The 15,820-nt window shown below is 39.8% G+C and overlaps 1 protein-coding gene across 2 annotated transcripts in view; it reads right to left on the bottom strand.

The window, feature by feature from the left end:
- Window positions 1-15,820, bottom strand: part of slit1a (slit homolog 1a (Drosophila)) — an 83,037-nt gene that overhangs the window by 35,459 nt on the left and 31,758 nt on the right. For both annotated transcript variants that reach the window (XM_042009649.1, XM_042009650.1), the window contains exons 5-7: window positions 2,012-2,083; window positions 1,723-1,794; window positions 619-690 (exon numbers count right to left, since the gene is read on the bottom strand). In XM_042009649.1, the coding sequence (XP_041865583.1) occupies window positions 619-690; window positions 1,723-1,794; window positions 2,012-2,083 (216 nt within the window). The remainder of the gene's footprint in view (window positions 1-618; window positions 691-1,722; window positions 1,795-2,011; window positions 2,084-15,820) is intronic.

Below are 15,820 nucleotides of genomic sequence, written 5' to 3'. Positions count from 1 at the left end.
TCCTGCAAGTCATCATGTCAAATCCTTGAGGCAAAACACACTAAATGATATGCTGCACAGACAATTGTAAATGGCACATTCTAAAAAAGAGAACATTTCTAAATTCAGTAACTCCAAACACTACATTCTTATAATGCTGTGAAGGTCCATAATAACTCTCTTCGTTGTGTGGTGGACCTCTGGCACATGTATGCTAACTTGCAAACCATGTGCACACACATAGTGTACTCACAAACAGAGAAGCATTATAATACAACCCCACAGGGACTGAAAAAGCCCAAAATGTGACCACAAGAGCAGTGGAGTCACAAATTAGAGTTTCAGTGGAATAATTGTTTTAATTTGTGCATAATTTCAGATTTAGCAATCACAACTAAATCTGGGGATATTTGTGTCTATCCAGGCCAGCTGTTGCCTTTACATGGCTTGTGGCATTGCTAAAGATGCTTCTATCTTTTGTGGATATGGCTGCCACCCAGGATTGTCAGGAATGACAGAACCTGTCAACTCCTGTTCTGCCTTTCTCTCTGCTTTGTCTGCATGTGTGTAATAAGGCTTTATTTTCAAGAATGCCTCCACAGAGGTCGAGATTATTGAGGTGGGATATTTGTTACTTACAAAGTTCGTAGTTTGGGCATGTGGTTAAAGCTGGAGACTGGGATAGCGCTGATGTTGTTGTTGTTCAGTGTTCTGTAAAAAGAAAAGAGCAAAACAATCACATTTTCAGACTGAGTGCAGCTCATCTTTCTCCACTCCAGCTCTTTAAGTCAATCCTTTCTCTTTTCTGTTTTGTTTCACTTTGTGGCCCACTGGGAATATACCACCTCATTTCACACAGATGGGAAGCCCTCACACCTCCTACACATAGAGTCATGCATGCAAATACGCAGATACATATGCAAGCACACAAGCCTGATTGCAAGTGCAGCTACTTGCACTAGAAATATAAATCACGCACGTACTTCCATCAAACCTGGAGCATCAGCTGCAGCAGTAGACTCAGGTCATTTCAATCAGCCTAATAACCCCATCACCATTTTTCAACCTGCTCCCCATTTCAAGACAAGCTGTTTTCCTCCCCCATAAAACCTACACATATCGACTCCATCCAAACAACCCTCTATGCCCTCCCACATCATTATCAAAACTTCATCACCATATTAACTAACCCATGTCGTAAAAGCAACTGTCTCTCTCATATGTATGTATAAATTGTTCCACCACCTCTTAAATGCCATTCTGTGGTCTTTTAACACCAAAGTAGTTAGACTAAAGGGCCTTGTCCTTCAGCTTGCACTGATGATCCATTGTTTCAGGTTAGTGATTATGATTTTTTACATTCGATGATAAATTGGAAGTTCCAAAGCTGTGTGGCATGGTCACCAAGATGGAATGCTGACTTGAATGAGATTTTTAAACAAGATAATAGGAGGAGCCTCTTGTCAGGCCTGGATGGTGTGTAGATGGAGGTGGAGTAGTGGGTGGATTAGTAGTGGGGGTGTTAATGTGATGGAGTGGAACCCTGCTGTCAACTGTGACTTAATGGAGCTTGGTTTCCATGATGCAGGCCCCCTTCATGAGGCCCACAGGGGGTATTCTGGTATAATATGCAAGGCTTGAGCCATGTGTATTAGATACGGTTCTTTACAACGTCTTAATTTAAGTGCTTAATGGAATAAGATAGCATTGGAATGGACAAATTGCATCAGTTCTAATACTTACAGTACTTCCAGGCCTCTCAGAGCTCTAAATGCTCCATCCTCGATGCAGCTGATGTGGTTTTTATCCAGCTGGCTGCAGAGCACACACAAAACACATACATAAACTTTCTGTCTCCCTGAGGAGTAGTTGTAAACACTGATACAGAAAAAAATACATTGATTGGCTATTGTAAATCAATAGAGGTTTAGTCATCTCAGTTCACATAACCCCGGTAGGAGCAAAAGTGGACTTTACTGACTGCTAATTTGCGATATGCATCCATCCCTACTGGACAGAAGGAGATACTCACAGGTTTTTAATATCTGTTGCTCCTCTGAATGCCTTTCTGGGGATGGATTGGATAAAGTTTTCACTCAAATCTCTGCAAAGACAGTAAAAGGCAAATGTTACACACAACTTAATTATAAAGACAATTTGGTGTGGTTTGTGTGGTTCAACAGAGTGTGTGAGAAAAATATTTACTTCTTTGGAACCAATATTAACATGTTACAACAATTCCCAGCGTTTTTAAGCAGGCTTTTCAACCTGCCTAATTTTCACTCTGTTAAGTGTCACACCCTCTTTTACCTCACTCATCAATGCAGAACAGAAGACTAAGTACAGTTTTGTTTTCTTCTTCGGTGTGTGCCAGCACCCTGAGGTGTGGTCTTTGCATGGAGAACTACTCACAATGAGGCTATTATTTAATGGTGGCTGCATTATTCACTGCTCTCTCATGCTATAATTTGTTTGCTGCGCTTTGACTGTGCTGTGGTGTGAGGCTTACTGCCTGCACACAGAACAGGACAGCGGGGCAGTGACCAATGAAGGGTCCTCTGTGATACGGTAGATTGGATTCATTAGGAGGAAGTGCCACAGAGACCGTGAACTTTTCATATTAGGCTGTGTGTGTGTGTCCAGTGTTCAACAATGCGTACAAATTAAATATCTGAAAAGTGAATGCGTGTGGAACGTAATAAAGCAAGACAACATAGGGGAGAGAAATGGAGTGAGCAAAACATAAGAAGCTAGAGTTTTAATTAGCAGAGTCTTTTGTCTGTTGTTTAAATGGTGAGCAAACCAAATACATAAAAGCTTTGCCCCTCTTCCTTACCCACACACACAGAGGGGGGAAAGGGGGATGCCAGAAAGGCTCCTGCCCTGAAACACAAGCATGGAGGTTCTCCCATTTTGCACACATGTAAACAGAGCACTTATGTTCACCACAGAGGCTAAAGCACAACACTAGACTCTAAAGAACTACACCAAACAACCATTATTAACATGACTTTGATAACTGCTACTTATTTAATGTTCATGCACATTACAGCACACATCAAGTATCCACAGCAGTGTCCCAGCTTTACTTGAAATACTGAGCCAGACATTGTTTCAGCGGGATGAAAAGAAAGAAGCAAAACACATCACAGAAGCTGAGTTGTGCAACCCACGTAATGAATGGGTGGGTGTGTATTTACAGCACAGCACAAATTAAAAGAGCACTATAAATACACCACAATTAGATGTGGAATTTATTTGATTTAATGGGATAAAAATGGGGAGATCAAGCTGTAGGTGAACAGTCCAGTGAAAGTTGTGGGGCCTTACTTCATGTTTACAGCCCTACTCTGTTTAATGACAGACACACATTAGCTTGTTCATATAAAATCAGAGTTATTATACCACAAACTGTTTAATTTACATGGCTGTTTAAGTGAACATGCAGAACAGTAATGTCCAAATTTGGAAATGAAACATACATCACCGATTTGTGTTTAGATAGAACATAATTATTCCATCCAGTGATGTATTCTGATTTTATTGTCTGACTTTTATTTCCTCTACAGATCTGCATTACATCTATTTATAGTGAGATATGTGGCAACAAAGTTAGCAGGCAATTTAGGCAATTATATAAGTTATCTATTCTGTTAGTGTGTCATAATTGTCAGGATCATATCACAAACATTACACCACCCTCATGTCTCCTAACTGCTAAGCATCTGAGTCAGAACAGTTTTCCCTCCAGCTCCTTTGTTTAGCAAAACAGCCTGAGTGCAGAGTTGAAAGCTGAGTCAGTCTGGCATCCGGGCTAAACTGGTGTCACTTATGAAAACAGCTGAAAGTAAGAAGAAGGCGTTTGGTTTACCTGGTCCTGAACTCTTTCTAATCCCTAATTATGTTAGTCATCTCACCTACTCCTCAACCTCCTCCAACAAACACTCACATTAGGATGCCAAAGAGATGACATCTCAGTCTCCATCCAGACATCTAGGAGAATGTCTTTTTTGTGCACTCTGACATGTGTTTGCTCATAGGTTACAATAGGACATTTTGACATATTGCTGTGGTAGGGCAGCATTGTTTGAGTGCCAAAGGCTATGACAGGAACAAGGCAAGAAAAAGAGGGAGAAATAGAGACAAGGATAAGAGGCTGGAATACAAGGCAAGCCAGGAAGCTCAGATGGTACGAATACAATGCTATGTATGTAAGTAGTAAAATGAAAGCTCTGGGGTGAAATCCGCACACTAAAATCCTCATAATCCTGTTAGCACGCTCTAACAGGATTGGCTGGAGTGATCTATACACTTCCATTTATGGTGCTGTTTGATTGAATTAGGTACTGAGGTTGTAGGAGGTCAGATTAAAAAAAAAAATGCAGGTCTGCTCTGGGACAAATTTCTACCAGAAAAAAAAAGTAAAAAACCATGACAATCCTAAATGATGCTACTTATAGCTTATCTCTCCCTTTGCCACTGTCACATCTAACAGAATAATCACAGTGGTCTTGGTTTGGAGTCTGCAATCTATTCTGTGTCCTTCAAGAATTTATCGACGGCTTCTACTCCTACGGGAGCCAGAGCTAAATTAAATTTAGCAACGCACCATTTCTGCATTTACACATTCTTAAAATGGCAAAAGGGACATTTCTGTGGGAGACCATTATGCTGTATTTTACATAGTCTGTGGTTACCCCTCATTGCTATTTTCTAAACTCAACCCCAACTGTGTTGGCTCTCATATTTGACAGTTCAGATTAGTTAGGAAGCTGATTTGCAGTGAGGCACTGATCCCTTCAAAAACAGACACGAGTATAAGAGGATACTCACCACAAATAGGCATACTGGTCATTCTGGTCTCTAAAACTTAGTTCTGATAGTAAATCTAATGTTACAGCCCTTCAGCAACCACAACAGTGCATCACTTGTGCAACAACCCAAAGATGGTTAAGAACCAAGCTGGAGAGCAGTGCTAAGTAAAAAGCTTCTTCCTAAAATTGTCCTACCTCTAAGAATCTAAATAATGCTCACTCAAAATGTGAGTCACCACATAACATGTCTCGACTAATCTCTGGGTCATCAGATTGTGAAGTACTGCAGGAGTAAAGCTAAGCAACAGAAGCAGGAGTAGGGGTCATCACCTCTGGATGTCATTCCACTTGCACAGCTCTGTTCAAAGTGAAGGGATTCAAAGACCATCAGTACCTTGGAGCACTCACTGCTGTCCAAACTCCCAATCCAGGCCTCCATTAATCTCAAAATATAATGGTGTCAGACCTGCAACTTATTCTCTCCTTGTTTCCTGCACACAGCATGCTTGCCAGGTGTTTTCATTCCAGGTGTGTGAACCACTGCCTGAGTGAGCAAGATTGAGTGTGACTACGTCAGTCTTCAAACAGCTTAGACCTGGTATGGATTTCCCTTAATGCACCACATACCCTGCAAGTAAGCAGTTAGTTTATTAATATAGCCTGGCTCTTTGCTCACAGTTCATTCCCATTGTTGCCCTAATGATGAGGTAACACATGTTTTCAGGTGTGTCCTGCTTTTATGAGCTACAGATCCTGCATGCTCCAGTCGGGCTTTTTTTCAGACTTTACTTACACAAGACTTAAAACAATAGTATTATTTAATAAAATGTTCTGATAATAAACTTAGCTTCTGTTTACAAGAATCTCAACACAGTCTATGTCTGGAATAATTTGAAATGTTATCAGACATATCTCAAGGCGCCTGGTTGGAAATTAGCTGCACATTGAAGGTAATGTCTGGTTCCGGTCTGATTCCCATCATTAACCTCTGATCTGTATCTGACTACATGCAGTAATAATCCAAACAAATATCCCACAATTGCCTTCTGTGGCTGCGTGAGGATAATCGCACCACTCAAAAAAGCAGAGTAAAGGGATCAGCATATCATTTAGTGCCTTGTCAGGGACTAGTTTTTCTGGAAGCTGCAGCGGTTCAGCTACCTGAGGGAAAGACAGCCCTTTTTAGTGAACCTAAGACCTAAAGCTGCATCAACCTAAGATCTGAAGATGAGTAATATAGAAAGACATTTGCACATGTCTACATTTGAAGACAAACAATTGACTCTTTCCAATGTTTGAGATTTCATAACCTCCTCTTGGCTGACAGCAGTGGTTATATGTGATCCTGAATCAACTGGGGTGATCTGATGTTCTGGTGTCTTACATTTTAAAGATATCACTAAGTGGGAAATAAAATCTGCATCTCTATATATTTCGGTATGTAAAAGTTTTCACTTTGACGTGCATTTTCCTTCACTGGCCTTTCATAGCTACTGTTTCTTAAGGCCTTTTTCCTCCATGTTCTAAAGGTTTTTGCATGAGCTCAAGGACAGCTCTGATTTCAAAAGCAAGGAAAAGGACCCAAAAGACAAGACAGGTATGGTGCTGCATAAAAAAAACCTTTAAGAGTCAGTTACAGCCTTTTCTGCTGCTTAGACAGCATTCCCCCCTTATTTCATCACTGTTTTGTCATCTGTTTCAAACCTGTGCTTCTACATGTTCAAAGATCTTAATACAGTCAAGCTAAGAAAATATTTAAAGTTAAGAAGAACTTTTCTCAATTAAACTAAACTATTTGTAGCTGATCAGGTTTCATACTGGTAAGCTGCTAATTCCTAAAGACCTGCTACATTTATTTCAACGAGTGTCTAAAATAGTTTTCCTGATTTCTTGACTTGATTCTTGATAAGTGTTTATTCTAGCCAAATGCTGTTAATTTTATTCTTTCATTTAAAGAGGGAGAAAAAAACAGAAAGAAAGAAAGAAAGAAAGAAAGAAAGAAAGAAAGAAGTGGAATGTGCCTGATTACTTACTCATTAAGAGGGTTAATGAGGTGTGTGAGAGCTGTTAAAAGAATGGCAGTGTGCTGCCACTAAATGCTAACTACCTTCTTCCTCCCTGCACGGTTAAAAACTCAGAAGTAGAAACAAACATAAACGGCTAAGTTTACAAACTGAGGGCATTTAGAAAGACGTTGCTGGACCTAGAAACAATCCAGTAAGCAACTTAAGATACCACTAAGAATGAATTCGCAATGCACTCAAATAAACAAAAATTATAAATTATAATTTTTAATTGGTTTTATACCAACAGATCCCAGTACTGTAAATGTTCTGCACTAACAGTTAAACTTGATTTTTACTTGTCTGAGTGCAGCAAAGGAAAAGAAAAAGCAATGAAGAGATAATAAAAACAAAAGGTTAGAGAGGTAGAATCAGGATGTTCCCAAATCCTCACAGAAAACTGTCAAAAAAAACAAAACCCCATGAAACAAAAAAAAGCAAAATAAAGACAATTAAAAATGGGTTATGCTGACATGCTTCATTTATGTGCAGACATGTCTTCAGTTGAGTTAAAAGACAACAAAGCCACAGTTAGACAGGCAGATAAAAAAAAAAGGGAATGTGTAAAGAGTGGGCGATAACAGAAAGAGAATGAGGTGAGAAGGAGCGTAGATCGATGCCACGGGGCCTTTGGGCACTTGCCAAAACACAGGCTTGTGTGTTAGTGTGTATTTGTGTGGCCCACAGAGAGTGAATGAGTGTCTCGGTGTGCAGCCAAGAGTATCCACACCTTCCCTCTCAACCCCCCTTACCCCCTTTTCCAATCTGTCTCTCTCCACACCTGCACTTATCTCACTTTCTCACTAAAATAAATGATGAAAGTGCCTCCTCGCTGTGCCTCCCTTCACCTGCTCTCTCCTGTCTATTCTGAATGTTTTGCACCTCCATATGGCATCAGTGGGATCTCTACAAGAGAGCCAGACACCACCGCTATCACCCTGATTATCAGGAGGTCAAAACAGTCTTAAAGTCTAAAGTACGTCATCATGCAGATTATCATGCAAGGACACAGAGAGTGACAGGTGTTTGAGGTAGAGATGACTTGGGGAAGAGAGAGATGATGCATGGAGAATAAAAAACTGGCACCTTTATGAAGAGAATCAAAAATGTGTTTTAGGAACACACAAACACACACACACACACACACACACACAACCCAGGAGAAAAATATTCTTTTTTCAGATCTCTCTCTTATCTTGGACTAAAAATAGATTCTGCAAAGTGTTCGAAAGAAAAACAAACACTGTACCAATACAGCATAATTCAAGGCTCTGTTGTTTTTACTTCCTTTTGAAAACTGATGTCAACACCAGTTTGTCAAAACTACAGACAGCTAATGATTGAGTAGAGCTACATGCCACCACATCAGATATTACTTTCTGTATTTCTTTTTATAGACGTCAGGGAATAAGTCATCAAGCAGTGTTATCTCCAGCAGACCTCACACACTGTTACAGCAGATTGCTCACCTTTCCATCCCTCTGTCTTACACTTCTACACAAGCTGGAGGAAATGGGAGGCCTTGTGGACACCTCTCAAAAGGGTTTGTGATTTATGTCATTGCTGAAAAATATGGCCAAAATATCACCCTCTGTCTCCTCATTTCTCTTACTCACATAATACACACATGTGCTCCCACAAACTGCCTGTTTTTTGATGGGACCTAAAGGAGATTTCATGGATGGACTCCACTCTAATCATCAACAGTCCCAAACCAATGAGAAACACACAGCAGTCCCAGACTGGAACACTCAACAACCACAAAGAGAAAACACAATGTCAGTGGAACTTATCGAGTCCACATGAGGACTGACAGACATGCACACACAGTCACAGGCTGAGAATCAAGACAGAGCTAGTTTAACTGCTGCCCGCATCTCTTCTTTCATTGTAAATGATTCATGATGTCTGTGTATCTTTGAAAGGCTTAAAGTCCCACATGAGCACATACATTTGGCTGCGTGCTCTGCCGCCACCCGTGAAGCAAATCTATACTTTCTCCAAGCTCCCGATACACCCTAATTTCCTCCTACCATTATGTCTACTTGTGTTTCTGAGTGTGTCCGGGCCTTTCATCGGCAGTCAAGCTGAGTGATGGAGCCTGGCTGAGCTGCATCGATCATGACAAACGCTTAGAGGCACTATCAACAGATGTCAGAGTGTATGATAACCCTGCTTTGCGCGTGGAAGCAGCCAAGCCCTGTCCATCCATCATGCTGTCTACCTTCTAGACAATAGTAGAAAAGTATGAGAAGAAAAGAAAGAACATACCTCTCAACAGGTCCATTATCACTGTCATTACCTATCCCTCCTTTAGCCAGCAGACTTTCTCCATCCCAGAAAAAATCTTTGATACTAGCCTGGAAATCATTTGGTTAGATTGGGGTAATGTTTTACACAGATTGAGGGCCAGAGTAAAAGGGAAGGAGGCAGCCATTTAAAAAGACAACAATGTAAATCTGGTTGGCCAGCCTCGCTCACACGAGCGCTTACATATGCGCATACACTGTGTGGTCTTACTAAACTGCTTAAAGATGCCTCTTTGTGAACGGCCAGCTACCTAGAAAGTGGAAAACCGATCCTGAAGATCGGATGACAGCTTTTCCTGGAAACGCTGGTCTGAGGTCAGTGTTATTGAGCCACTGTGATGACAGATCCACCACACCTACACCACAGGCAGCTGATAGCAGATCAGACGACCGCCACACAGACACATTCAGAAGCTATTTCAATCAATGCAGAAAACGAACACTTGAAGACACTTAACGGACTCAATGCAAAAATGCAAAGACAAGATTTGATGAATGGCAACCAAAATGAACCCCTGCATAGATCATCTTCTGGTTTCCAATGCTTTCGCCTGTGGAACTTGTACGCAGCCTGTTCAATTCTCCAGTGACTGAAATCGAGAGTGAAACCAGACATTAGTTTAAGTGTTCACAGTCACCACAACACATGGAAAGCATTAGGGGAGGAGAGAGAAGGACATAGGAAGGTGAGCAGAGCAGCTACCTTCATGTTGTGTCTGTTCCCCTTCAAAAATCGCTTGCAGTCTAAATGTACACACCCAGAGAAAGCCAAGGACTCAGATAAATGCTTTAGTGAGAAAAACTTTGACTTCCTTTCAAGTTATCTTCTGAAATATGCTTTCTAAACTTTTAATTGGTTTCTACTACACATGTGAAAATGTGCATTTTGCCAGAATACATGGACTCAAATATGCAGTGAATATGCACCACACAGATATTTGAACAATAAGGTCAAATTTCCCTAACTGGGAGAGATGAGATGGAGAAATCAAGACTGCAATCTTCTGATTACCTGCTGCTTCTTGCTCACCATGATGTACGAGACAAGTGTATTGTGCAGGCTGACATTAAGTCAACAATTTTCTTTAAGCATTAATCACCTTATCTTTAACAGAACACACTCACATGCTTGCAAACACTCCCTCCAAGGCATGAACACACACATATATATATGAGACTTTAACACCTACGCAGACATCACAGCTTGAAGCAGAAAGATAACACAATCTATAATAAGAGACATCTTATGGTCATCTACCTGTGGGATTTCCAACAAAAAAAACAAAACAAACAAAAACACAATAGCTAAAAACAAACAAGCTAGCACAAATACAAAAGGTGGAAAGATTTAGATTTATTAATTACCACAATTTCATCTGGTATGCAGCAGTGTGGATATCTCATACTTTATCAGGGAACACAACACTGCAACAATCTTGTTTCTAAAAAGAAATTCTCATAACTTTTCTTTTAATTTGTGATAGAACAGAACAGTAGCATGTTTGACTGAATTTAATTGAAATTTTTCTAAAAGATGTTATAGACAATTGTACATACTCACAACTTGATCCATTACTTTCAGTCAAGAAATATGCAATTTAATTCACTAGAAAAAAAATTAAATGTACACTACCGTTCAAAAGTTTAGGGTCACTTTTCCATGGGATTCAATAGGGAAGTGACCCCAAACTTTTGAACGGCAGTGTAGCTTGACATTGGCAGATGAGATGAGTCAAAAGGTTCCTTTTGGATGTGGTTTGTGTTTCTCAAAAGAAGAATTTCTTTTGCTAACTTTTTCCAAATCAGCAATCTCCTTCAGGGAGAACCTGTGTGAGTAGAAGGAGAGGCAGGACAAGCTTCCAACGCAGCCTCTCTCTAAGTGCAGCAGCCTTGCTTTGTTATTCTGTGAGATGACTCCTTGATGTAATCATAAAATCTCAGTGCAAATACACCACTGTTGTGTTTTCCAGATTGCATCTCAAAAGTATAGGAACTATACTGATCGTGTGCAGTAGATGCATTAAAAGAAAACCCAAAGTATCCAGGTTAGAATTAAAGAGTTTGTCCTTGATTTGTTATTCATCCTGTTTGCTCAAGAGTATTCAGGCTTTGCGACTCTATTTGCTGAACCAGACAGCTCTGCTTGTTCCAGACAGGCTATTACATAAGTAAAGAGGTAAAGGTAAACCACTGGTCAGCTTGCGCTGGGTGTTTGTGTGGGTGTGTGAATGGATTTGAGGAGGCAGCATTTCCTGTGACAGGTGTGTGCATATATGAATATGAATAAATGACTGCAGGGTCTCTGAAAACATGAGGATCTTTCATGAATATTACATGAGGTTTTCAGAAGAGGTGCACTCACAAACCAATAAACACATAAATTCTAAACAATTATGTTTTTTAGTTATTTTACGGCTCCTTGCGTTGGCCTCAGATGATCCGAGAACAGATTTGCGTCTCTTTGATTTGACCTCTGCTCTTTTCTGTTTAATAACTTTACATGAGTGGCTGTTTTATCTTTGGAATACTAATAACTATGATTTGTTTTAATCTTTCTAGTTTCATGATTAGACGCTTGTCTATGTTTGGGCATCCTGTAAAGTTCACTTCCTGTGAACATAAACTGATCTTCCAAAGATTTGAAACTAAAGATGAAATCTCTTTTTAACATTCTAAGCAAGATTAGTGCATCATTTTAATGTTGTAAAATTTAGAGTGAAAAAAAAAACCGTCATGCATGTATGTGGGCAACTCTTGAGATTTGAGCTCTTAGGTAACTTTAACCAAAAGGTAAGCCCTTAATCAATCAGGTGTGTTGCAGTAGGGAAGCATGTTTCTGCAGGACAGTGGCCATCAAAGACCAGGGTTTGTCATTCCTACTCTAAATAATGATTGTAAAATTATGTCATGTAGCCATTTCTTTAGTTTCTAAAGTTAACAGGGATGGCAAAAGTCAAGTTAAGGTCTGAACAACCATGTCAAAATTTTAAAAGAACAAGACTGTCTAGGGGGAAAAAAATAAATAAATAAAATCAAAGCCCTAGATTTAATTTGCACCACGTAAGTTAGTGTTAGAGTTTGCAAATAAGCATCATATATTTTGTAAATGTATCTTGTTGACTGGTGAAGTTAAAATAGCACATTTTGGACACAATGAGTACAACTATGTTTAAAATCCACAAAGAACTACTTCAGTAGAGGTAAGTGGAGGGTTTCGTCATGACCTACACATTCTAGATAGAAAACTCATTTGTATATCTGTAACTAAACCTAAAAATAGCTGGAGCAGGGCCACACAGAACTAAAATCCTTTTGCATGTAGAGTAGATGTAAAAATGCCCAGACAAGATAAAAAAGGATAAACAGCTAGCTACAGAAAGGGAGGTGTTAGCAAGTGCTGACATTACTGTGTGCCTAAGCTTTTGACATTTTTGTTATTTTGAAACTGTAAAAAGTTAAATTAAATAGAAATAAATCTTTCTTTAAAATACTGAGAAGCAACTTTAATTTATTGAAATCTGTTCAACTTTCAGCAGAATAGTTATTTAGCTGCATTCTGACCAAGGACCCCAACTTTTTGCATGCCATTTATTATGTGACATTTTTTAGACTTTTTATTGGTGTGGCAACGACAATTTGAAAAGGAGAAAACTGGGAATAAAACTTCAATCAGCACTGATCAAAGCCTCCAGGCATTCAGTGTCTTGCTGTTCTCTATTAACTTCACTTTATAGAGAGAAATTCTTTCTGCTGAAAAACATTTAAGATCAAATTTCCTACAGGAAGCACTCAGCCAAAAAACCCACATCTAGTAAATGTCTGTGTACCATCCCTGTGTCTGGATGGCTTCTGAGTCCAAGATAAAGGTGGAAGGGCAGAAACTGCAGAGGTGCTGGTTGCTAGGAGACAAAAAGGTAGCTGGAACTGTGACTAAGCTTTAAGGGAAGTGTGTGTGTGCTGTGTTTTGGGGAGCACTGGTGGAGACTGGCAGAGGAAGACAGAACAATGAGGATGGTCCCAGCTGTGCTGCTGTGGGTGGGTGGGAGTCACCCCGAGAAGAGTTGCTCAACAAAGGACATTAATGACTTCTCTGGGTGTTACTTTTCAGTACCCTCATCCTCCCACACTGACAGCCCATATACAGTGAGGGCAAGAGAGTGAATGAAGCAAACCACAGCATAATGACAAAGACAACTTTTTCATATTTCAAAGACCAATAAGATATTTATAGAAATATTCATCATAGTTTCATGGGTTTTTTTCTGTGTTACAATTTAATTAGTAAAAGTTGTTTCAATGTCAATTTTCTGTTTATGACGATTTATTTTTATGAAAATCTGGATTTTTTTTCCCTCTTTTATATGCACCGCAAACGCTGATAGCAGCGAGCTCAGCCTTCCCTCTGCACCAGAACAGTGTTTGTCTGAAAGGACTAACACATATACAGTGAACTGAGTCATCACTCACCCCTGAAATTTAGCTTTGCATATAACTGTAGTGACCAATGCTTCTCTCTTCGAGATGTAGAAAACAACTTCAGCCCAAAAACTCAACCCAGCATCAGGGGAATAATTTCCGCGATGGAACCCGTATGACAGGGATCACCAACTCCGGTCCTCAAGGGCCGGTGTCCTGCAGGTGTTGAATGTTTCACTACTGCAACATCGGATTAAAATAAAATGAATCTCCAACAACTTGTTGTCAAGTTTTGCACAAGTCTGTTAATGACCCACTCATTTGAATCAGGTGTGTTGCTGCAGGGACGCATCCAATACCTGTAGAATACCGCCCTTCAAGGACTGGATTTGGTGATCCTTACTGAATGAAAAGGATCCAGATGGAAAGAGATGGATGCAGTTGTGTTGCATATCTCTGCAAAAAAATGAAGTCGTATTTATAGTGGAAAAGTCTTAACATTTACTTTCTTTGCCATCATTTATTAATATAAATAAACAAATTAAACACATTTTGCATGCAAAAGCATTCAGTTTAATATTTTTTTTAATAAATTAATATGTTTTTAAATAAGAAAAGAAAAAAATCTAAGATTTTACTTTTAGTCCATGTTGTCCAGACCTAATTCAACTTTCTCTGTACAACACAAACTCTCCCAAACTACCATTCTACCTGCCGCTTCGATTCATTTGTTGTGTGGTATTACCCTCTGGCAGTCCTTAAAATATTTTAGAAGAATCACATTTGGCCTTGAGGTGTATTCATTAATGAGTGACCAACCTAGAGCAGCAGATGTGATCTGCAATGCTCAGGAGATGAAACAAGAATATGCTTTCAGGATTAATGAACCCTTGCAGAGGTGCAGCTGTATCCATTTTTTAATTACCATCACAAAAATGTACAAAAACGTATTGTTAAAAAAAAAAAAGAGTCCAAAACAATGGAGGTTAAGGCACATCTATCATAATATCATAAGAATTAGCATAAAGACTGATTTACTCCCCACGGCTGAGGATCGTCTGCTGGAGTAATAAATGCATGCCAGCACAGTTAGTATACTGCTGCTAGCCAGATGAGGCCAGTACCTTCAGATAAATTACTAAAACAATGACAGTTTTGATAGATAATGGGAATACAGTGGCTTTGTGTTCCATATGTGTGAACACTAAATCAAGTCCATTTGCTGAAGTTGAATTAACGGGCCACTGTGCCTGCTTGTGTAATCGTGCCTGGCAGCACAGGTCTTTGTACGATCATGCTAGCAACTTCATTGCCATAAGTTCTGCATGGATGCAGATACATAACCCGGGACTATGGGCATGCATACTTGTGGCTGTGTGTGTGTGTGTAGAGAGGGGTTTGTGTGCCACAAAGTCAACCTGGCACTCACTAAAGGACCAACTGCCAGAGCAGGGGGCATGAAATTAAAACTCACCACCCAGGAAAGAAGGGAGAGGAAAAGTAAGAGGGAGGAGGTGGATGATGATGATGAGGAGGAGGAGCGGAGTGGAGGAGGAGAAACAAAGGATAATAAAGATGCGAGGCAGGACACAAAAGGCCATATAAAATCACACAAGTCAAATAGGACACAAAAGAAATTTGCAACAGCGGGATGGAAATGTGCTCTGCATTAATGATGTCTGCCACAACTCTTGTATACCATATCAGTGGCAGGAAAAAAAAGAAAAAGAGAATAAAACCTGCCAAAAAAAAAAAAAAAAATGCTTCAGCTGTGAAAAAAACCACAAAAGAGACCAAGAGAAAAAGTGCTGCTGACCCTCAGAACTTCAAGCCACATATCATCATATGTGTTGACTTGTCTCGTTGCCAGACATACATACATTTGGTTTCTGTTTCCTTCGATGGCAGTACATCACCGCACTGCTAAAAATCTAATTAACACAGTGTTTGTGCACAAATCTTGAAAGTACACACATACACACTCACACATATTCAAAGTCGATGTAGGCGTATTCTCTACCATTTTCAACTCTGACCTTTAGAAAGAACAGGAGGCCCCGAGAGGCTGTGATGGATATGCCAGACATCGAGTGTGTACGCATGAGTAACATTTGTATGCTTACCTGACAATGCTACATCCTGTGGCTGAACTTTCCTATTTATTTGATTTGGTACATTCTTCTGCTCTGTGCAAGCTTACACCCCCCCAAACTACAGAGGTGTTTACTGAGAAAATAAT

This window comes from Melanotaenia boesemani, chromosome 16 (genome assembly GCF_017639745.1).
Source record: "Melanotaenia boesemani isolate fMelBoe1 chromosome 16, fMelBoe1.pri, whole genome shotgun sequence".
Lineage (NCBI taxonomy): Eukaryota > Metazoa > Chordata > Actinopteri > Atheriniformes > Melanotaeniidae > Melanotaenia > Melanotaenia boesemani.
Note: the sequence above shows the minus strand (reverse complement) of the source record. Positions and strands in the feature narration are given on the sequence as shown.